At 39.2% G+C, this 24,387-nt stretch overlaps 1 protein-coding gene across 7 annotated transcripts in view; it reads left to right on the forward strand.

Annotated features, from left to right (window-relative positions):
• Ten-a (Teneurin-a transmembrane protein) overlaps positions 1 to 24,387 on the forward strand; it is a 708,522-nt gene that overhangs the window by 303,538 nt on the left and 380,597 nt on the right. For all 7 annotated transcript variants that reach the window (XM_069130210.1, XM_069130252.1, XM_069130246.1 and 4 more), the window contains 2 exons: positions 344 to 511; positions 14,286 to 14,456. In XM_069130210.1, coding sequence (XP_068986311.1) covers positions 344 to 511; positions 14,286 to 14,456 — 339 coding nt within the window. The remainder of the gene's footprint in view (positions 1 to 343; positions 512 to 14,285; positions 14,457 to 24,387) is intronic.

Consider the following 24,387-nt stretch of genomic DNA (forward strand, 5'->3'; position numbering starts at 1 on the left):
TTCCGTCTTAGTTTTTAAATTTGAATCTTCTTCGTCAACCTGTACTCTTTTTTCTTTTATAAAGGTACTTGGTTATAAAAGTACTTGAAGAATGAAAAAGTACGATATCAAGTATCCGTCTAAAAATTAACCAGACGTTTAAAAAATATCATTTCTATTTATCCTTTTCCATTTCATTCCACGACGAATTCCCAGAGTAAATGTGTAGTAGCTGAAAAATGTATCCTTATTCTCCGATAGCATATAGCATCTTTAAATTCCATTCGCTTTAACTGTCGCCAGACTCTACGAAAAGATATTCTAATGTACCCAAAGATATTCCAACGATTCTGATACACCGTAGGTGAAACGGTTTATGCGGCGCCATCGAAAAAGACGAGCACCGGTGGCGGGACCTTGGGGCGACGAACGCGACGAGGTCACACGAGTGCTTTGAGTAGCAGCTCCACGGCCAGCGATCGTTCCGAAACTGTCTTCCCAGACGAGCATTCTCGCATGCATCTCACCAATGGTAAGTTCACTTTCACATCATCTCAGCACCACCATTTCTCGCGCCATTCTCATTGCCTGTCATTGCATCATGCATTATTCGTTGTATTATTTGCCCATTGCATGTAGTCATTCCATTTGCCGCCAAATTCTCGTACTCATCCTCGCGCGCGAACGAAAGTAACGCCGTCGGAAAACGTACAGGTTCGTATTTTGAGATTCACGAGATTATCAAGTCTGCACGATTGCATATTGACAGTGAGAATCCTATAGCAATAACGTATAAGCATTCGATATATATATAATTATACAGGGTGGTTGGTAACTGGTGGTACAAGCGGAAAGGGGGTGATTCTACGCGAAAAAAGAAGTCGAAAGTATAGAATAAAAATTTTTCGTTTGAGGCTTTGTTTTCGAGAAAATCGACTTTGAATTTTCGCTCGGTACGCGTGGACTTTATCACGTCTCGTTATAACGGATCTCACTGTAGATCGTTGTCTCGATAGAAAAATTTAAAAAAAAAATAAAATAAAAAAAGAATTTTTATCCTATATTTTCGACTTCTTTTTTCGCGTAGAATCACCCCCTTTCCGCTTGTACCACCAGTTACCAACCACCCTGTATATTGAAAATGACGAGATTAGAAAATACGTGTAATTACGGACTGAAAAGAAATTAGAAAATTAGAAAAATTGTACATCGATGGCAAGAATATTGGAGAATGAAGAATCGTGTACATAGGAATATCGATACCATGATAGATATCACGAACATAGGAATGCAGGTCCGAGTATAAAGCTCCACTTCTGGCGAGAGATGTAAAGCCACTTCCGGAGAGCAGGACACACGGTCACGTGGCACTTTGGGGCCGCATTGGTCATTGGTAACTGACTCAATGATGTATGTCAGAAGGAGAAAATAAATTAGCTAAGCATTTACACTGACTCACTCTTACTCGATGAAAATAAGATAGCGCTTGCGCGATCACAACCAATCATCAATGCAGTCTCAAAATACCACGTTCCCCGCTCCTCGGAAACGGCTTCACCTCGCTCAGGTATTGCTCATAACATATATTGGATCGCTCGGAAAGTTCGTTCCGATTTTTAAGGGATTTGGTCGATGTAAAAAGGCATATTAAAAAGTTTTTTGGCGAAAAACCTGAGAGGTTCTGGAAGGATGGGATATTCAAGCTGCGTGAAAGATGGAGAAAGATCGTGGAACAAAATGGCACTTATATAACTCAATAGATGTACATCGAATCGAAATATAAATCGAAACTAGCTTTCCGAATGATCCAATACTGAGAATTTTGATACGTCAACTGATGACAGAAAATTAACTACTGAGGCTATCCATATGATCGTCAATGTTTAAATGCACACGTTGTGAAAAACGTGTGTTTTTATATTTGTTTGAATGTCTTTGATCGGTACAATCGATCGGTATAATAGGAGCTGGGTAATCATTTGAGAAATTAAAAAAATGTACAGGATGGAATTTTCTTGTGGAAAAAGTAAAAGTAAAATACATAGGTATGCATTAACATATATTCTGGCATTCTTTGGAACAGAATAACTTTTTAAAATTGGATCAGACGACTAGCTTTTTTTAGGAGTTAAAAGAATTAATTTATTAGGTGGAGCGTAAAAATTTTTTCAAAAATATTGCAATTGGTTGAAATTGCGGAGAAAAAAGTAAAGGTCATTTTTTATAACCTTTTTTCATGTGAGCCTGTAATAAAAATTTAAACAACAGATTTTGAAGATTTATGACATGCTGAAAATTTCATGAAAATCGGTTGTTGCAAAAACAAACGGCAGACATTGAAAGATGTAGATTTATTACAGTTATAGGTCGAATGTCGTGAGGAACTGCGATTTTCAACCTTTTTTTACCCCTTTGTAACTCACAATAACGTTAAGCGATCTCGATGAAATTTTCATTTTAAATTTTCATTCTACGTATGAGGTTAGTAGACATTGCTCGTCACGTATCTTACGACGAAGTTAATGCAATGAAACACGAAAGAGATTAGAAAATATACACGATCAGGTGTCAACAACATGGAAATTCGAAATTTTATACAAGGAATGCCGATTTCAAAAATCCGGACGAATACATCGGAACGAAACGCATCGAAAGGAAAGAGGTTAGGAAATGCTTACAATCGAGTATCAAAAGTAACAAGGTTAGAAAATCCGCGCGCATTTCAAAACATTGGGTAGTTGCGCGCGAATAAATTCATTGATTGCCGCGAGCGCAACCGGTCCCGGAAATCGCAACGTAAAATCTCCCGCGAAGCGATAAGTTAACGATCCGTGCCTCAAATACGATTACCAGACTAACAGGATTACCGGCTGGTATCGAGCCCCTGGCCTGAGTTAAATCGGGTTTCGTGTAAACGTGTTTCTCGTTAAAAGCTTAATATTAATAGTCACCCTGTTCAACCGGAAGGATCTGAGATTTTTATCGGTGCATTGTTGTAATTCGATACAAACCCCGTGTCTTTCTTCCATACCGAACAGAATGACACAAGTGACATGTAAATTGTGATCCGTTGTGAGTGACTTCATTTTTGAGATTTCTGGTGAGTCATTTAAAGAAGGCAGAAGAATTTAGAACGAATTTAGAATTTAGAATTTAGAACGAAGCTAAGTCGATCATAGATATTTTTAGTAAATCGTGCCATGACTCGAGTGTACTCCTTTTATACTTATTTTTTCTATTCTCTGCATCGTATTATTATATTCTGTACCTACTCGAAACACAATACGCGATATTAAGATTCTCCGTAGGTGCAAAGATCGGGAAAACGGGAAATAATATAATGTTTAACAAGGTTGAGTTCATTAAAAGAAAAGAAAAAAAAACAGTGTCTTATACTATTAAACTTTTACGTCCTTCTGTAATTTCATTCATAAGTTTCATGTATAATTGCAAGATTCCAAAATGTTTGCTTCAAAAGTCTAACAAAAGTTTCCAAAAACTTAACCCAGGTATCTCAAGCAGATAAGAAAAGTCTTTGTCCTTTCGAAAGGTTAGAAACGAGAGATCGCGATAAACCAGCGCCAAAGAATCTCCCGCGAGGATCCAATTCCGTCTCGATCTTTACCGCGGGCCGCGCGGGACAATTACACTCGAATTTCTGGTTTGCTCGGCGCACGGTTCCTGGCGTGGTAATTGCGATGCTTCGCGAAACGGCCGTAGGCAAGGGACTGAGCGGAGGATCTTGAGGCAAAGGCAAATGTTTCAGACGATGCGCCACCGTTACGCTGGCTAACAGTGTCGTAATCGACAAACTGCCTTATGGGTCGGCTCATTAAATAACCAAGGGACTCTCGGTTTTGAGAGATAAGTTCATTGTTGTCGGATCCTGCGGTGTCGTGGCTCGTCAATGTAACCGGTTACGAAGTTTCCATAAGGGCGACGATGTCCGTCTTACACATTTTCCTTTCGTAGTGTCAACGAGAAAACGACCGGTCCAAGCAAGCAGTCTCAAAGAAGGTTGCATGGAAATTTAAATTTCATTTGTCCGTTAAGTGAAGTTTTGTTTTATTGCTCAATACTGATTCGATTTGCACTCGTTTCCGTGAACGAACGAGCCACACAGAATTTTAAAAAATGCCGGATTGGATATTCTAACCAAAGAAGGCAGAATTGTTGCGTAGCGAAATAAGGAAGAAAGAATTTTTTAATGCATTAGAAGGAAGCAATTTTTGGTAATTGCATGCATGTTTCATTATCCCGAATAATTCGATTTTCCGAATCACCTCGGTTCCAATTGGTTCGGATAGTTGCCTGTTTACTATATAATTATTTAAAAAATTTGAACAACACCCAGTACTAAAAGGAAGATTTTCGCTCTTCGAGAAGCGAAACACGAAACGATGGCGAAGAGGGCAGGGGAAGGCGAGGAGCCTGGAAGAGTAACCGAGTTAGCAGTTGCGAGTAGCGAGGCCGGACTAGTTAGAACGTAGGTCAGCGTTAGAAGTTAGCTGAGCGGCTATATTGTTTTGGAATGCCGTGGGTATTTAGGCCTGGGCTGGTCGCGGGTACGTCGTTCAGCAGGTTCCTCGGTGTGCCGCGTAACGCAGTTTTAGCGTTACCACGGAGATGAGAAAGTAGCTTTGCGGCTTCTCGAGTTCCCTGCCCTCTCAGGCATCGTAGCCGTGGCTCCGTCGGCGAGTTCTCGATGTCGTCGTGGCGAGGCTGGCTGCCAAACTTTTAAACGAAATTTCGTCGGATCTCGTTTGGCCAGGGTGTTTCGTTGACGCCGGAGCCCCGGCTACCAATTAGTCGTCTGCCGATATCGCGAAACAACGACGATGTCGAACCGTGTTGGGGTGTTAGGAAAGCCGAGAGGCAAGGCGGAGGATAGGAACAGCCGGGCAAAGATCGAGCACGCCGCGCTGGTTACGGGTCGTTTCGTCCGGGAATTTGCTGCTTCGCCAGCCATTGCCTCTGCTTGCCGAAGTGTGATCGCATTACGCGTAGATTCCGTGGAAATTAGCGGCGCGGATTAAGACCCTGCTTCCCTTCGTTCGACGCCTATGTAGAGCTTCTTAGGTCGCGTACATAAGGTTAGGTAGGTACATAGGTGGCGCAACGCTGCGAAGACAGATACTCGGCTCCGAGTCTTTGCCCTCCGGGCGCACGGAGGCGCCCGTTAAAGCGGATCGCTAGATCAAACTTCTCGACGTTGACGTATCAGTGACACGTGAACGACGACGGCATAGATGTGGGTATCTGTTGGTGCGTGTGTCGCCTCCGGTTACTCCGCCGATCCCATGTCCTGCTCCTGAGGATTGGTTAAATTTATTTTCGGACCGTGAAATGAGAAATTGTAAAATCAATCTAACGTTTGAGGGAGAAAAGATGGATGTCCAGGATGTTCGACGTAAGGAGGAGAATTTGATTAGAATCAGTGGATTTTATAAAAGCGTAGAAATTTCTCGTTAATCGATGTAGATACATATGCTTGGATCAATTTTACGCTTATAATCATCGCCAGAATATAATAGGAATTTCGTTAAAAAATTTTAATACACAATTCGAGCGAGAAACTCGGTATAATAAACGTTAAGATATTTATATGTCCCTTGAAATTTGCAAATCGTCAGGAAGCAAGAGTTTCATGGCTATATACTCGCATTTAATACGTGTCTAGAGTAGGTTTATGTGGACGTGGGATCGTAATTGTGCCGAGTCCCTAGTGACCAGCAATTTCGTAACATGGTTTTCGACTGGCCTATATTAGACTACGCTGATCTAATGTAATATCAATCGTCTTTCTGACGGTGGCGAGCACGGGGTTAACGCGGGCAAGCACTGACCGTTGGGAACCATTTGCTAATAGATGCCACGAGATGCCTCCATTAGACCGCAGGGACATTCCGACAGGCAATATAGCGTCGAAGATTGTCGAATTACGGATCTCAAGATGACGTTTACTTTGTATAAAATATTCTAGAATTAAGACTATTTTAATACCAAAATATCCTGTTACTTCGAATGAAATTTAATTTCGTATGAAAACATGTTCGGAGTTTGCCGTTTCCCACGTTAGTTGTTGAGGTTAGAATAGGCACAAGAGAGAAGAGATTAAAATCCCTAGCATCATGCTATATATATATAATTTTCTTTGTGGAAAAAAATACGATAAAATTCATCGTGTAACAGCAAATGTATTTTAATTGTTTTTTATTAGAAGCAGAAGAATTTTGTTACAAATTATAATTTTCATGTAACTTCTAATTACGTAATTTTCTAAATAAATTAGTTTTATCCGCAATTAATTAAATTCGTTATAACGTTTAAAATATCAAAAAAATCTTTTCCTCCGTAGCAATCCCATCTGTGACTAAAAGGATATATGTAATTCAAAATCTAGTTCCGAATCGCAATCACTATTTTCAACATCCAATATAAAAGTTTATACTTCGAATGTCAAATCCATCACAACCGTCTATTACACACAGTGTATACATTTCAAAAAGCATCTCGTTTGGCGGCATTGCCGAGCGTTCCGCACAAAAATTCCCTATTACCGTTCCAATTACCATCGAAATAAAAAGACGGAAGGCAATTAAGGCGGTGAATCAAAGAACACGTGTGCCCAGCGTCGCGCCGGTGGGGCCCGGATTGCAGAATTTAATTTCCTGAAACGAAGCCGCGAGCCAACAAATATGATATCGATTGGTGCGATTGCCCTAGAAAATTTAACTGCGCCGATCGTGTGTCCATTCGGTTCGTGTACCAATGTAAATCCCGGCCCCGGCCGATATTAGCTTATTCGAGCGGGGGAAAAAATGTTGTCGAACCGGACGATTAATTACCGATCTGTCGGATTATTTAAATTGCAAATAATGCGGCCAACAAAGCCGCATCTTTGAACGGACCCAGGCACATCTGATCCATTCGGTCGGCAGTTTAATGTGAAATACGATCGGCCGGGAAATCGTATAAATTACAGGGAAACGAAAAAGCGAACACAAGAGGAAAAGGTGCCACACGCAGTGCTATCGATCGTGAATGGAATAAAACATTTGTCTTTTATTTCCAGTTTTATCTTTTTTTTTCCAAATCTTTCATCCATCTTCTTCTATCCTTTTTTTTCTTTTTTCTTCTTTTTATTTAAATGGTAGGACCTGGTCTAGAAGGCATGAGACAAGCTGGATTGTGGCCAGGTTTCTCGAAATAGGAATAATTTTAAGCACCACTTGAAAACTATGCCAATAGTCCGTGTTCACCATTATCGTTACCGTTGTACTTCTTCCGCTTCGTTCCAGACCGAAAATGTACGGGCATGCGGTAACCTAATATCGAGCTTAATCGTGATACGTTTCGGCAAAACCAAATAGAGAATCTCCGTAGTTCTCGTTTATGGAAACTTTAACAGGCTGAACCTTATCGGATGTTACCATCGGCGAACGGGATTCTTAATGAGCCATTGTTTCAGTAGCTCGAATAAAAGTGATAAGCGATTATCGCTGCTGAAGATAAATAGAGTTGAATGTGTGTACTTAGACTTTACAATTTCGACTGTAATTCGTTGGCTGTTTAACTTTCTACGATGAGAATTTGATTTGTTTGTGGAAGAAAAAGATTATAATTTAGCGTAATTTAGCATAATTCAAACTCAAAATTATCCCAGATGTTTGTCATAATATCGTAAATTATGAATGTTATATTTATGAAACAATTTCATAGGAAAATGTTTTACTCATGTGTGAATTCTTATGAATTATTTGGGGACGTGATTCTCTTTGATTCGAGCAACACACTTTTTACTGCAAATAAACTTTATAACCCAGTTTTTCGTGTTAAAGCAAACAAATTTCGTACCTCGGTTTTTTTTACGAATTTACTTTTAATTTAAACTACATTTGAAAGTTTGCTTTTTCAAAGTAACTGGGTTTACTCTACTTTTTATGTTCCGTACAAAATCACAAGTATTACGAATAAAATTCCGAATTTTTAGACATCAATATCTGAAACATCGGTATTCGTTGCTCTGAATTCGGATTAGATACACATTCTTTTATCCATCCCCAATTTCCTTCAACGGAAAACAAAATTTACTAAAAATTTAGATGTAACAACAATCTTCAAAAATTCATTATCGACGTCAATCTAATCTTCTCTCATGAAAGTTTATTCCGAATAATATTATCATAATTCGAATCGAGTCACAAATAAATTTCCACCAAGCAAGATGAATCCTTGAGCAGTGTTGCAGTGGTCAACGAACGTCGCGACCGCAGCGACTGCCGGGAAATAATTCGTATTTACATGAATACGCCAGCTACGTCGGACGTGACGAAGGCATTAGAGCATCAAATCGAGTTAGCAGCGCGAATCGCTAACCGCATCAAGTCACTGTCGGCCACCTTGTACACCCTTGCCGGCGTCTGACTAACTCTATCCACGGTCCAGGGATAACCTGGTTCGCCCCTTTGTCCGCGGTCGCCATCACGATCCGCGATTGGTTAGCTGCGATTGACTAAACTTCCACTTCGTCAATGTCCTATCGGTCCTCGCGTAGAATTAAACGTGTGAATAAACAAGCGTCCTGTAGATAGCCAAGTTCGTCTATCGATAGTATAAAAATTTATAAATTTATAAATTGCAACAGTTGTTAATCGAAAAAAGAAAGCGAGGGAAATTCGATTGGCTGAAGATTTGGTTCGAAGTTTTGTGACTGAAAATGATAATGAGAAACAGTTGAGTACGTGGAAATATGCAATGTAGGATATCATTACTTTTCAAAGAATTTTATATCAATCGTTCTACCGTAGTAATACAATTGCGTATATCATCGGATTTTATCCTTGTATTCATCTGACGTAAAGGTTTATCCGAAGATTGTTCCGAGTTAACATTTTGATTGCTACGCCGAAATCACATGTTTCGCTCAGGACGTTAGTGTTTTAACACAGTGCACCGTTAGATGCAAGATTTGTTCTCATTTTTTTTTTTTTTTTTTATTGATGTTCTATTAAAAATGTTTAATTGTTCAATGGGGCACTTTTTATTTCAAAGTATCTTCTATTTATCGGTTATATTCAAAATGCCCTAACTGTCAATTTTCATTCAATTTTTACAATTGTAAGAAGTTCAAGCACTCCAGTCATCAATGACCACCGTAGCGTCCGTGACCGGTCATATAAGACCAACGTGGCAGTCAAAGTGTAACGGTCAATTGTAAAGCTATGCCGAAAAGGAGATATGTTTGTTAGAATCTGCGAAGCACTCAAAATTCTACCGTGATTGAACGTTTATATTTGAGACGCAATAAAAAGTGATTTAGTTGAATATTCTACGTGTATACACTCGCTATATGTTGAACGACGTTAAATCAAGTTATTAATTTTCCTGTTGGCAAAACGATATTTGAAGTCCATCAGAAACCACAATGCTCCTGAAGTTACACGATTTTCCGTATTCACGTAGCGGGCATGGTTCGGTGCGCGCATTCAACGAAGATAATTCTGGCGATCGCGAAAGAAAATTGATTTCGATTTGATGTACGCTTCGATATAAACGGTAATCCATCACAGATCACAATGCGATTTGAACCGCAGTCAATGACGTCGCACGGACCGTCATCGTGGCAACAATCGATTTTAACTCGATGCGGGCAACGCGTTGCCTGCAGCTAGCATTATGCCGTCGTATCCATGTAGAACGATTTCGCGTAGGAACGAAATAAAAACGATCGACTGACAAACGATTATAATCTACGATAGAAACACCGTCGTTGACAACCCTGACAATCCGTCGATACTGTTATTGTTGATAACACGCTACAATAACCTCCGGCGCACGCATCGTTAACCGCAAGTATAATAATAGATCTTGTAAATTGCGAATTGTTATAAAAATGGTAGAAAAATAAGGCCGTAGCGTGTAACGTGTCGAGTTTGCAATTTAATTATTTAATGGAGAATCCGTAAATAAAAGCGACGTGACACGCTATTAGCTTTAAAAAAAGAAAGAAGGATTTTTGTCATTTCTGTCGATTCACGAATTATTTTTACTAGAAACTCGATATGGAAACAATATATTGACTAAATTACTTTCGGTGAAACGAGCCAAACGTCATTTTTGTATGGAGTTGAACACTTCTGTCGGGTCTCGAGGCGTCTTATCTCCCCTTAGATCGTCTCAAATTTCTGCTTCGGCTATCGACACGTATGTACTTTTACGCTCGATTAATTTACAACCTCGTCATATTTTTTTCTACCGCATATATAGTAGAAAAAAAACGTGAACCTTTTTCAAGAAGAATGACGATAAAAACGAAAGAAAATGATACGCTGCTATTCGTTTGCATCGTCGTCAATAAATGCAGGAGAATAACTCATCGGCGAGTCGCGAGATGCCGTGGCGGACATTTTTCTCGTCAACGCGGGCTATCGACTTTGTAATTGAGCGTTACAGGTGTTCCCAACACTCGAACAATGCCGGCAGATTGTTCAATAACTGCAACGAATGTACGTTTCGACGGTAAAGTCGTCCAAGATACGGGAGCGACGCGGCTGCCACTGACAGGAACGCATTGCGCGTTTCACGGTTCGCTTTAATTAAGCAATTATCACCGCTTATTACGGAAAATATCGACTAACACTCCGGTGCACCGAAGAGAAACGGTCTTCGTTTGTAATTCATGCTATTGATCGACGCACCTGGTTAATTCTAACGTAATCATACACAACAGGATAATCCTTGTGTCCATATTCGTGTATACATGTGTTACATTATGTATTACCTGTAAATGTGATGGATCTATTCTTGTCAGTTTCTAGAATTCATAATTCAAGTACATATTAATGGATCATTGAAAAAAATTAAAATGTTGCATTTCTCTTAATTTCTTATAAATACGAGGCTGACTAGAACGTTAGATTTGTTGTCTGTGTCTAGTATCGAATTCAATTGTTGTGGCACGTTTGTTAGAATAATTATTGTAGATGAAAATCGATATTAATTATAAGAGATATTAAACATAAATTGAATCGCAATTCGATCCTGAATTTATTAGAGAAACGATAGAAGCAATACGGACATGGTTCGTCGGAAATATCAGAGTGCACGTGAATTCTCAAGCAGATAGAATATCGTTATAAGTTACTAAATAAATAACTATGAAACAAAATTGAATAAAAGCTTGCGTAAACACGATAAAAGGGCAAAATGTACCTCTCAAGCGAACCAAGTAAATAGAAATAACAATTCAAGATCGCCAGCAGGTAGAAAAGACCTAATCTTTATTCCTTCGTATCAATAGTATCAATCTGGCTTATTGCAGATCAACGACTCGCATGACGATTCGTTATCGCCTATCACGCTGTGTGAAAAATGTTACGATTCGATTTCAATCATTGTGATTCGGAGTTGGACCTACGAATAAAAGCAACAAAAAATATGAAATGACAAAAAAAAAAAAGAAGGCGAGGTTCGCGTTAACGAGCAAAGTTCTCAGCGCTGTCAACGTGGAAAGAGAGCTTGAACGGTTTAATTATTACCAGCGACTGATTCTTCGTAATTCAAGTCGCACGTACACGCGCGATTTCGTTACATCGTCGTTATCGTTCAGCGTGACGGCGCAACGTCGTGTCATTCGGCATTATTCGTTTATTTCTTCTCTGGCCTTTTATTTTTTTGTTTTCTTCTCTCTCATTCAAGCGGTCGTTCACACATCGCTCGACTTTTGTTCGCTCACCAAGCCGGCTTGCATCACGTAACAGCACGTTCCAATTCTCGCGTGCACACGCCTAACCTTGCCGCACTAACGCACTTTTCTCTTCTGCACATTCCTTCACACGCGCAGCACTGTCCAGGCCTATTTACTTCACAGGTACGTAACATTGTATGTGCGTTGCACTCGTTGCACGTAGTTCGTCGTTTTGTGCTTTGAGACAGTGTACTTGGATTAAGTACACCGGTGAATTTTGAAAGATACTTATGATTATGATAAGCTTTGAAATACTTTCGATCACTTGGGACACGATTCCACGCTTAATAATTCTGATGAATTTTGAATTCTCAATAAAACTTCACTTGTGATCTGATAAATTTTAACTCTTGGACGAAACTGAAGTTTCTCATGAGTATTTTGAGTATTTAAAAGTTGATATGTTCTGCATTCTGAGTCTTGATAGATCTTGAGCCATTAAAATTTTTCCTCGACAATTTGAAAATCTCAGAAATCTTACGCAAAACTCATTATTTTAACACCGAGTAATTTTAATTCGCATTGTATTAGAATACCTTAATATTCTTTAAGATTTCATCAACGAGAGTTGATCGTGTCTCATAGTGTAATCTGTTCGCCAAGCTCGATGATTAATAAAATGTCAACACATGTATAAAGCCAGCCTCGTGGAAAAAAAAATGTTTTATATATCACGAAATAAGTCAGCTGCAAGCACATGAATATGAAATTAGAGAGGGAGCAGGAGCAAGTTGCGATCGCTAAGTTAATAGATTTTAATCCAGATGGCTGAAGAGCGAAATTCCATTATCCGGCGTCGGAGTTGCCGCAAACCAAGTTACACAGCTTCGCGAAAGCGTAATAAACCACCGTATTGCAGTTAACCTTGATTTACAATAATGCGCGCTGTAACATTAACAACCCCTAATGGTTATACATTGCCTCAATTATATATATGCTTAACGCGTTATCGATTTGCCGCGTCATCGTCCCTTATTGCCGGCAGTATCTATTATCCTCACGTGTTCTTACAAGATACACGGATCGCGTTTGCAAATTGCAATTTGCACGAGATAAGTACGATTAATTTCGGTTTAACTTGTTCAGTCGATGAAGCCAGGGAGAAGAATAGTTCGTTCTTTGTACACGATGCAAGATTCTTATTATATGGAGTTCTTAAATATCCTTCGACGAGTAACGGTTATTTTTAAAAAGATAGATTTGTTGTACGAAAAATAAAAATAATGTAGAAGAAAGTGTAAAGAGATTTCATTTTTAACTGTTGGAAAATTGTTATTATTGATAAGAATTGTTCTTTCAATTTGTTCTTCGAGCGAATCACTTATAAATTCTACTAACTGCGTGTGCATCCACGAGAAAAGTCTCCATATTCATTAGCAGGATAGTGGGTTTTCTCTCTTTTTTTTTTTTTTTTTTTTTTGAAATTTAATTCCATGCACCATTCATAAACCCAAGAAAAACGGTCATGTACAATGAAGTGTTTATTTTTAGTGGATGCGTACGCGACGCCATCCGGGCATGCGTTTTCATGAATACGTGCCTGAACGGTCGGTCTAGTTGCTCGCAGCATGCCTGCCAGCCCTTCTTTTGTGCCCTTTGCATTTAGGTAACTTTAATTATTCGCCGGCAAGAGTTCCTTACAAGTTTGAATAACTTTATAAGCAACTCGACTACGGAATGCCCGCAACGTGAACCCCTAAGGGCCGGAACCGAGCACCCTGTCCGGAAATGAAAAATTTTTAGAATTACCGTCGCTGCTTTAAACGCCGTAATAAGCGTTCACAGTTAAGAGCAGAGCTGAACATTCGTATCGACTATCTAGATACGTGCGTGATTGATTTTCCCTATGTGTACAATAGAACATGGTTTATCTGTACCTGTCGGGAGAAACGGCCATCGCAAATTTTTTCGCTCTCTTTTTTTCTCTTCGTATACCGGGCCGACATAGATAATCTGATGTAAAATACATCCTTCGTACCCGCATGCATAAAACGCAATTAGGAAACGACCAGTCAATGATGCTGTTTAATTGCACGCGTTTCCACTGGGCGATAATCGCGGTATCACGGAACGCGGATAAGGGGACGCAAATGAGAGAGAATGGACTTTCATATAATTGTGCCGATATATGCAATAATTCGACCGTGAAATAAACGTTGTGTATCACGCGTCGGTGAAGATGCGTCCTTCCTACGGTGTCCCGTGCACCGGTGCCCCCATTGACGAGTAATTTTGTCATGGTACGCGTCCCATGGGTGGTCTCCTTTTTTGACGGCCTTGTTGTTACAATCTTTCACGTCATTTGGAAAAGATAAAATTCATTAGCGAATTACTATAATATCTTATATTATATTATAAACGATTAATATCGAAACGTACGTTCGTCGCTAATTATATCGTAACAATGTGATGACAAAATGATCGGGCGAGATTAAAATTCAACAGCTTGCAAACGATTCCCTGCATGTTTTAAATATAAATGCACGTATAAAATATTTATTCGATCTTTTAACACGACGGAACGTAGGAATTTAAGTTGCTACGCGATCTTTTACAGACACTGGTAGAGATTCGCCTCCAGAACCAGCACCACCGGAAGTACCACCGCGTGGTCCATCTCTGCATGCGACTCACACGCTACGTACGCAACAAAATCGAAATGGTTGTCCACCGAATGCCACGGGAAACTTCGTGCCAACCGAACAGATGCAGTCGGAGAAATATTCGGGTAAGTGTCCGATTGCATGTCGTATTTCAATCGTATCGACAATTTTCCATTGAATTGTCCACGCGTCCTGTAATATCACGTTCAAACTTCACAAAGGTTAAAGGTCACCCGCGTCTATAGATAGGACCTTTTTCAACTTTGCTACTCATACTGTTTCGTAGGAACTGATGGAATTTCTAATATATATTTTTCATACGATACTAACCAGACATTTAGCTGACTTACAAACGTGGAAGTGTACGTCAAGCATAAAGGAACATTCAGTATGGCAATATCGTATAGTGAACAACCCTTTCGCCTGTGTTCACGCATGTCGATCGCTGACGCATCAGATTAACATTCTACGCGATTACTCGGAATTAATTAGGGAACGGCTGACAAAGTGCACGCGTCGGCAGCGTTCCTCGTTATTTCCGCGGCCCTTCGTGCTTTATTGAATCCTCGAAGATACATTGCCAATGCAGCCCGTTAGTTATGAAAGTTTGAGAAAGATAAAATCTCCGGACGAGCCGGCAGGAAGCCGAGTAGTTCGTCTGTTCGTGTTCGAACGAACGGGGGGGCTTGAATGAATTTATTAAAACTGATTACTATTTAATTCGTCATCCGCGAACGAGAAAACGGATCGCTGGAAAATGTCGTGAAAATAACTTCCAGTAAGATGGAATGGTGTCTGGAGTTTCTTAAGGATTGTTTTATGAATGAACGTGAACATGAATCTTTAATGATTTTTTGCGAAAAAAGCTTTGAGGTTCGCGAATTTCATTGATACCTCATAGTTTAAGATTATTTTAACATCGCGATCAACATTGTTTAACCTGTGTTAAAGGTGGACGTGTTAACATGTCAAAAAATATTAACGTATGCGATTATACACGCTAATATCTGATCTTAGAACTATTTTAGAACTATTAGAACTTACAACTATCTTTCTACTTACTTCTACATTCTTTTTAGTCTTTCTTTCTTGCCCGTGTATTAGTTAAAATAATCTAGAGCTATCGCAGCTATATACCGTAGCGTTAACCATAGTTATATGTACATATAATCTTATCTTAAACCGCTTGAACTTATCAACAAAGGCCACAATGTAACTCCAAAATTATAGCAGCTCCGGCCTATCCAATTCCTTCGATATCAAATATGTACTTCACCAATATTACTACAGTAGCTGCGCCGATATTCATGGAAGAAAGGCCGGTTATTGTTCGTACTGACCCTATTATCCGGCAAAGCGTATCATCGGCTGGCCGGAAAATTCGCGGAGGAGGATTCAGGCGTCCCGCCAGCTCCAGATAATGCGGTTCAGTTTTCAACGAGGAGTGTTTAATTTCGGCGCGCGCCCTCTCTGTCCCGGTTATGTAGATGCGAGGTCGCGGGTACGCTGGAAATCTGTTTAAACTAATGGCGAGTAGTCCCGGGGATTTTGCATTAACGCCCCCGTTAATTCATTGTAAATATACTCGGTGTGTATTCGTTTCTCTATATTTCTATGTACATACACCATTAGTATATTGCTCGGCGACTAAACATCGTTTGTACCGCCCGTAACAGCACTCCCCGCCACAGCCTTCTTTTCACCGAATATTCGACGTAACACACGTGCACGTCGAGCACTCGCCAGTGCAGCTACACCCCCGCCTCTACGCTATGTTATATGCGCGATTTACATACTACCGCGTTCGATTCACGTTTACCGATGCTATAAACACTTCTACGATAATAGGGACGCGGTATTAACCAGCGTGGTTATCGCCGGTCATTAATCATCCGACGTTGCCTGGAGACGATATTTTCGAGTGTTCGACCGTGTTACAACGTGTTTTCGGGACACACGACGAACATCGCCATACAGCCGATCGAGTTCCGATATTCCGCATCGTAGTTCTCTTCAATGCTTTCGTATTCGCTAGAATGTTACTGCTGGATGAGATTCCATGTTTATCTTGACAAGTTGTCTTGATTCTTGGTTTGTGGTTCGGTGTTTGATATGTAGATTGGTTCGGTTATGAGAAGATAATGTAAAAACGGCAGAGATAAAGCGACGAATCCATGAACTAGTACTAGCTGTTGTTTTCACTAACGTGCAGAGACACAATAAAATTTTTTCCAACTTTTTGATTCTACGGAAATATAAATTTTCCTTTGTTTAAAATAGTAGTAGGCGTAGCTAATTAATTAACTGACTAACTAGGAAACGATCCAACAAACATTAACGAGGCTTCTAATAATTTTCAACCACCATGGACGAAGGATTTATTATCGTCATGTTCCTTGTTTCGCCTGATACCGACTCCACGTTCATTATCCGCGATTTTCTATGCACGCAGACGGGTAAATGTTTATATATTTTTGCCCGCGGCTTTGCCGCTTTGAAAATTGATTAAAAGTCCCTAAAAATATGCACGAAGATATTAACAATTTATTAAGGTCGCTCGGTGTTTGATTTAATAATATTACAGGACGCATCCTCACTCCACTTGCAAATCATAATATTTAATTTAATAATATTGTTCGATGCGTCCACTCGTAGCTCGAGAATTAAACCTTCTCTGGCGCTATAGCCGCCATATTGCTTGCAAATTGTTTTCCGTCTTTTTGAACGTGGTGTTATTTCAATTAAAAATTTCTATCGGCCAATGCATCTCACAGTTGAAACTATGCACCGACGGAATGCCAATTTTATACGAACCGTTTCGTTTAATAATGTTCAAAATGTGTTTTTTCTACGGTACAGGCATTCGCCGATTTCACCGTACTGCATCCAGTATTTAACTCGTGTACCTGGGATTTCTGTGTCGGTTTACCTTCAATATTTATCGTTCCGATGTGTAGGTGATTTTTCATTTTCCGTAAATAACGCAGCCGCGTTTTCATTGGCTTATTTCCTACAGGTATGTATTAATAATTTTTGAGAATTTTTTTTTTCTTATATTTTCGGAGTGCTTAATTATGAATTTATTGGAAGATACAATCATGTGTATTAACATTTGGTAATTTTTATATCGTTTTGCATTGTTTTGCTTTATAAATTTAGCTCTACCAAATATTAATGGTATTTTAATTATATATGGTGATCAATTTATATGGCTCATAAATCTATCATTTATAAATCACGAGTCACATTTCGGAAACTATATCGAAGATAAAAATTTTATTTCGGAGTCTTAATCACTTCGAACATATTATCCTACGAAACGATAAGATATCACAAGATTCATTCAAATTATCTATAATACATTCTTTCAGACGGGTAATAAACATTTAAAGAATAGTTCAAGGTCAGCAAATTCTGTAAATCTCCATATATATATACTCTTCAAATATCCATGAATCCATGAATATCTTCCACTTCCTTCAACCGAAAATGGAAAACCAACACCGTTGGAAAAACAGGCCATAAAAGAGATTATGAGCTGTAGTGGTAACCGCGCGGCGTTTAACCGAACGCGATTGTTTCCGGTCGCCGCCGGTGCGAAGCAATACAAAACGATTGGCTGGGTTCTATGTGTATTTTCCTAGGATCACCCGAATTTTACGGGCTACGTTTCACTGGTTTGTGTATCGTTTGCCCTGGCTCGCGATTCGCTATGTTTACACGCGAATTTATAGTAATGCATTCTCGGTAAGCCGTATCGCTTTAACGGACCGCGAAGCTTCATTGAATACCTGCGATCATCCCACTCGTGCGGCAAAAAATCGATACGTTTATTGTCGACCTTGTTCCAATTTTTATGCCCCTTAAGTGGCGGAAAAGTACAAAACAACCGGGCTTCGTGGTTCGAGCGACGCGTCATTATCGCAGTCTTTCGTTGGCCTTCGATGAAGCATAAAGCGCAAACGATTTTGCTTTTTTCTTTTGCTTTTAGACAAACCTTCGTTAAATTTGCCTCTGTGATGTGGATTTAGAATACAAGGCGAAGCACGTAGATTTATGGGTCAGTGTCTCTTTTCGTTCGTATTGCAGGAATATTTAATTGTGTATCGTTTCTTTTGTTCTTGGTTCGGTTACATATATATTAATCATTTCGTAAAAATATATAAAGAATCTACCTTAAAAAAAAAAAGACAGAAAATGAATATCATTCCGTTCCACGATCTTACCGAGCAAATCGTAATGAAAAGATTACGTTTCAACGAATTGCAGTCAGTCGACACGATAAACTGCAAAATTGCAACTCCATCGAGGTCCATGTAACTCAGAAGAAAATGCCCGATAACCCAGCTCGAGGCTCGAGCAAAATCGAAATGAAACGAGTGGCATCAAAGAATCTCATAATGTCGGCTGACTGAAATTGAAAAGTAATCGTTATCACGGCGCGTTGAGTGCATCGATAAAGCGCGAATATGGATGGCGTTGACGGCGCGCAATGGCGACCGAAAAATCGCCGTGTTTTCCGGCTAATGCCGCGCATTACGAGGCAGTAACTAACTGACGCTACTACCGCGATATACATATATACAGTATATGCCCGGAGGCAATTCTTGCGTGGACAATAAAGCGACACTCCCCCCGAATCAGCCAGTCGTTCTCTCCTCGTCGCACTCTCACCGTTTTCCGACCAATAATCAGCTTCAGCGTCCAGCGTACGCCGAATTATACACGCGCTAGGTAATTTTTACTGTTTTTTACGAGCCGGCCAACGACGCGACAATAACGTCGAAATCCTTTTCACGCACGGTACGCGTGCATCGAATGTCAACGAGCGCTTTCTAACGGCCCTGCTCTATCCGACGCTGCCTATGTATTGCACTTTTGCCGCGCCAGTTAAGCGGCGTTTATTGCACGATCAACGCAACAATCCGTGCCAACTGCCTGGTCCGTGTTTAACCCTCTACCACCGCTGCTATATCCTCTCTGTGATGCATAGTAGATCGCGACCGATGGCGTTAGTGATATTTGGTATATGCTATGGCATTGGTATGGGCCATGATCAAGCTTCTTTGACGACTCGGCCGATTTGTTTTTGGGGATTAGTACGTTTTATGTGTAGATTCGTGTGGGTTGGTGTGAATTTCGGTGCTTGCGGCAGGCAATCTATGTAGATTTATCAGATTGGAATATTATATGTGGGGGATAGATTTTGCATAAGCTGTTTATAAAGACAATAAACGGTTTTCGGGTTATAATGAATTATTGCTACACTTTGTCCACTATTTCGATTCTGGATCATTTAACAATATATTTGCAAATATTTGTCCGGTTAGAATTTAATTTGTGGGAACGTTTCAACATGTAGAAATGCGAGCACATTATTTACATGTATGGTTTATGATTAGTTATCAATATGCTTTTTATCCCAAAATGAGACTGTTTGAGTGTTTAAATATATTTAAATGCTCATAGAAAGCTGTTTAAATTGTTCATATTCACGGTAAATCTAGTATATCGCGAATAATAAACCACAAATTTAAGACGAACTCGTATATTCGTCCGCAGAGTAGAGCGGAAGAAACGAAAGTAAAAAGTAATGCGCGAATAATTTACTGTGACATGGAAATGGTCGCGGTAAAAACTCAGTATATAATTCTGGATGCGGTTTTCTCTATTTTCCGAATAAAAGCCCGTAAAGACGCGACCGGTACCGAGCGGTTTGCACGCGAGACGGTATCGCGGCGTTCCCGAAGGTGCAACAATAATTATTTCTAATTTCGAGTTATGCAAAAATACGTAAAGCTTAAGTACCGCAGATAATAATATCCGTTCCAGTGTAGACACTCTCGTGGGTACGGTGAATTTTGTCCCGCGGAACCAGGCGACCGCTAACCCTACACCACTGGGTCATTTCGGTCGAAACGACGGCCGACTATGCGTGGAAAATATGCATCGTTACTTTCCTTCGTGAACGACGAATCATGGGAGTAATTCAAGTCCTGCGTATAATCCAAAGCTACGTATCGCGCCTCAGATTTATTCTATAGGAGAAATAATTTTTTAATTGACGTTATCTTCAAGTGTAGTATTTTAATAACCAGATTCCAACAATAAGTTATTCGAAGATCGAAACTGAAACTATATATCCTTTCAGTGTATATGCGTATACTATATATTAGGTTCCCAACTTAAAACATCAGCCATCACCGCAATGAAAGAGAGAATCGTGCATATGTAGAGGACTAGTAGAGGATTGTAATATAGAATAACGAGAACTTACTGTTGCAACCCGTCAAATATATTTAAAATAATTAAATAAATGAATAGATATAAATAATGTCGAGTTGCGTCTCCCATAAGGCAAACCACACCGTGATGTTTGAGGTTGCAGAGGAGGCATACTGATATTAGCTGTGGTTTTGCTATCTTCGTTAGTGTTTGCCATCTCTTCGTTCACTTATCACGTCGGGGTCACCAATTTGTAGAGGATGGTTGACCGTGAGATTTATTAGACGAGATTGCTCGTTGTTGAAATCGTCGAGTATATTTAAATATAATTAAATAAATTAATATACACACAATATTCGCTGAGACGTTCGTACAGTGTATCGTAAAATAGGATCGCTGATAAATACTCGATAGATACTCGTAGATACTGATTAATAACTGATACAGACACATACAACTGACACATACAACAGAAGCCAAGAATCACCGAATACAACACATACATACACAGCAGCGAATCGTTGCGTCGCTGGCACCCTCCTTTTTCCTTCTATTTATTTTTCAAAAGCATAAATATCATCGGATCCAACGAGATTGGTTATTAGGTTCTGCGAGTAGCACACTACATTATTTCGAGCGGCGTTTCGCGAACTCGTAGCCCTTGAGTCGGCTTTTCAAAGGGCTGCCTTAATCGCTTCGAGTTCCGTGGTTCCTCTGTGCATGCTCGTCGCGGATAAGGGCGAATTCGATCCGCAAGCTCCAGAGAGAGAGAGAGAAAGAGAAAGAGAGAGAGAGAGAGAACTGTTTACCCACGGAAAACTGACGAATGTTTGCCTTCTTCTGGTTACCCCGGACGGAAGTACCAATGCGCCTGGCCGCTGCCACAACAAAGTGCACGGAAATTCGATTAATGCGATCCAGGAACACGCGTTAAATTCGAAATACTCGGTTAGCGAGCGGAATTCACCGAATCTTCGCGATGGACGTGGTTGTTGCTTGCATTTTTGAAAATCTTAAAGAGTTTAATGCAATTTCGCGGATTTAATGGGAAGTGCTTCGAAGTTTTGAAAGCTTCCGCAAGATCCTGGAAGTTTTGTGACGCTGCAATTTCTTCTAGCTTGCAGAAAAATTAGTTTTCGCATCGGGTAAAGGATTGATTAACTGTGCTGCAGTATTAAGGATCAGTGAAGATTAGGTTGGATGGTTTTCGGATAAAATTTTTGGATTGTTATTTTTATCAAAATTCGTCGGTTAATAGTAGATTCAAAGCAATGAATTATTCGCCTGCTCGTTAATTTCTATCTTAGAAGGTTGGCTATTGATTTTTTCATCTTTTTCGATTTTCATTATTCGTTATTTATTAGAATTCACTTGAAGATAAGATTAAAACCAAAGTATGACATTCTGATTCATCATAGCGTTTCCCAAGTCTTAAACGAACTTCGAGCTTCACTTTCGCAATTAATCCCTCCTGTGACTGATGACACAGTGCTACGTCTTTTAGTTTGTAAAAGTTGAAACTTGTTGACGTGCTACCCAGCCGCTTCACAAGTTAGACTATGACGTAGCGCTAGATTTCCCGTCCGTCATACATTTTGTTCTAGACGTCTGCGAAAAAAGGACATCTAATATGTTAATATCCTTGTGCGCGTGTATGTGAATAACTAACCCCTACGTTTCTCCGTAATATCCTAGCCCAGCTGCATTGATAGATAAGAATAATTTTAAACACCTCCCCTTTCTCGTACAGAATATTATTCAAATTTTTTAATAATAATAGCGATCAAATATGTGCTGTGATTTTTAATATGTTGTTGACAATAAGCTACAAGAAATCGAATTTTCTGTTTGTTAAAAGAAGGTCTTTCATTTACGACATTCAAAAAAAAAAAAAAATGTAGAGAAATGTATACTTTGAATTTACGGCTACCATAAAAATAATAATACATAAAAATAATAATAGATCTTGGTTTTATTCAAATACACAATTTTTCTCTGGTTTCTTCCAATAGGTTTTTATTTTTTATTATTACATTTTACACTTATGTTATTACTTCTATGTATTACATTGTTACACACATATTATTAAAGCTTGTTTTTCTTTATTATTATTTTCGTTTGCTCATCCACCAACTTACTAGTTGTTTTATTAATGATTCCCATATAGTATATACTCTGTGCACATAAATATGAGAGTATAAAGTCACTTAGTTTCCTCGCTTTTTCTTACGAATTCACTAACCAATTTCATGCCTATCTTACATTTCACAACGTTGCGTTACAAGCTCGTAAAACATAAATTATTCAATGCTTTCGTTTAATCTCCATCTGGTAATTATACTCGCTGGCTTCCCTTAAGTAATAAGAAACAGTGTCTCGCGTATAAAACGTGCACTATCGATTAAAGACCAAAGGAAGCATTTTAATACCCGCCATTTATTATCCAACTAGAACGATATACCACAAAGATTGTAGTTAGCCACACCAGTCCCGCGTTGATCTTAAAAATTCTCGCCCATGGAAAAGAAATTTTGATCCGAGAAAACCTCGTCCAACGACATCTAATCTCATCTGGTATTGTTAACGATGCTGGAGTACTGTTGCGCATCGTACACGCACCTTCTTAATAAACGTTAATTAGAGGCTTTATGATTAACTCAAATAGAAAGTATCACGACGAGGTTGGGATATCATCAAGTTTAGGATCATGTTCATCCTCTTGAGATGTGTTACGATTTCTCTTTGGTTCTATGGAACCTTCTAAAATAATTTTACGAAGGTAGAAATCCTATTAATCTTTCAACGTTCTTTCAAGGTAATATAATTTTGCCATAAAAAAAAAAAAATACAATCTTTTGAAAATTGTATACTTCATAAAAATATTTCTCTCATATTTTTCGTTGTATTTATTTGTTTTGGTTTTGTGACGCTTATTAAACAACGTGTTGCATGAAATATGATATTACGCAGATAAATCATAAAGAAATGAAGACAATAGAATAATGTTTTGAATTTGATTATCGAGGTATGTTACAGAACCCGGAATTCCTTACTAATGCCGATTAAGCTACGTTTACATTAGGCAACTGAAGTCGATCGACCTCGATTGTTTGAAAATCGCCCGTGCGAACCGAATCTCAATCAAATATACAGAACACAATTTCCATGTTTATTTTACCAATTCTCGCCACTTTTTTTTTGTGTTTTTAATTCCTTTTTCGCCAATTCCCCAGGTTTATCAAAACATTATTTACAATATTCATCGAACCAAACGAGTCGCAAAAAAAAAAGAGAGGGAGAAAAAGGGAAAAAAGAGTGTTACGTCCATCTATCGAATTAGGAACCACGGTGTCCCGATTCGTAGCCAATATTCGTGCCTGCGCGAAATTCGTCAACAGATTTTCAAATGGTCCGTGCATGGTGTCCCCGGGAAAGAGCTCGCGTTCGACAGAATTGTATTTTTTTTCACCGCGTTTTCGCGAATCGATACGCCAAACGCTCTACTATCAAACCCACCAAAACACTCAAACACGACAAATCTCGGTCAACGTCCAGTTCCTTTGATCTCTTGGACTATCGCCAATAAATACAAACTTCCACGAGCTTAATAAGTTAGACTACCCAAGTAATCTTTAACTTCAATTTAACGTACTGTCCGATTAAATAAACTCTGTTTCATTGATAAATTCATTTAATGAAAACTCACAAATAATGAGCAGAATCAAAGAACTCCTATTATGAAAAATGCACTTATATGAATTGTTTGCGTGTCAACAAATTTAAATAAATGCAGTTCTGTTATAGGGACTAATATCGTTTATCTGGCGATAC

Source organism: Bombus flavifrons, chromosome 2 (genome assembly GCF_040668555.2).
Source record: "Bombus flavifrons isolate JBK064 chromosome 2, iyBomFlav1_principal, whole genome shotgun sequence".
In the NCBI taxonomy this organism is placed as follows: domain Eukaryota; kingdom Metazoa; phylum Arthropoda; class Insecta; order Hymenoptera; family Apidae; genus Bombus; species Bombus flavifrons.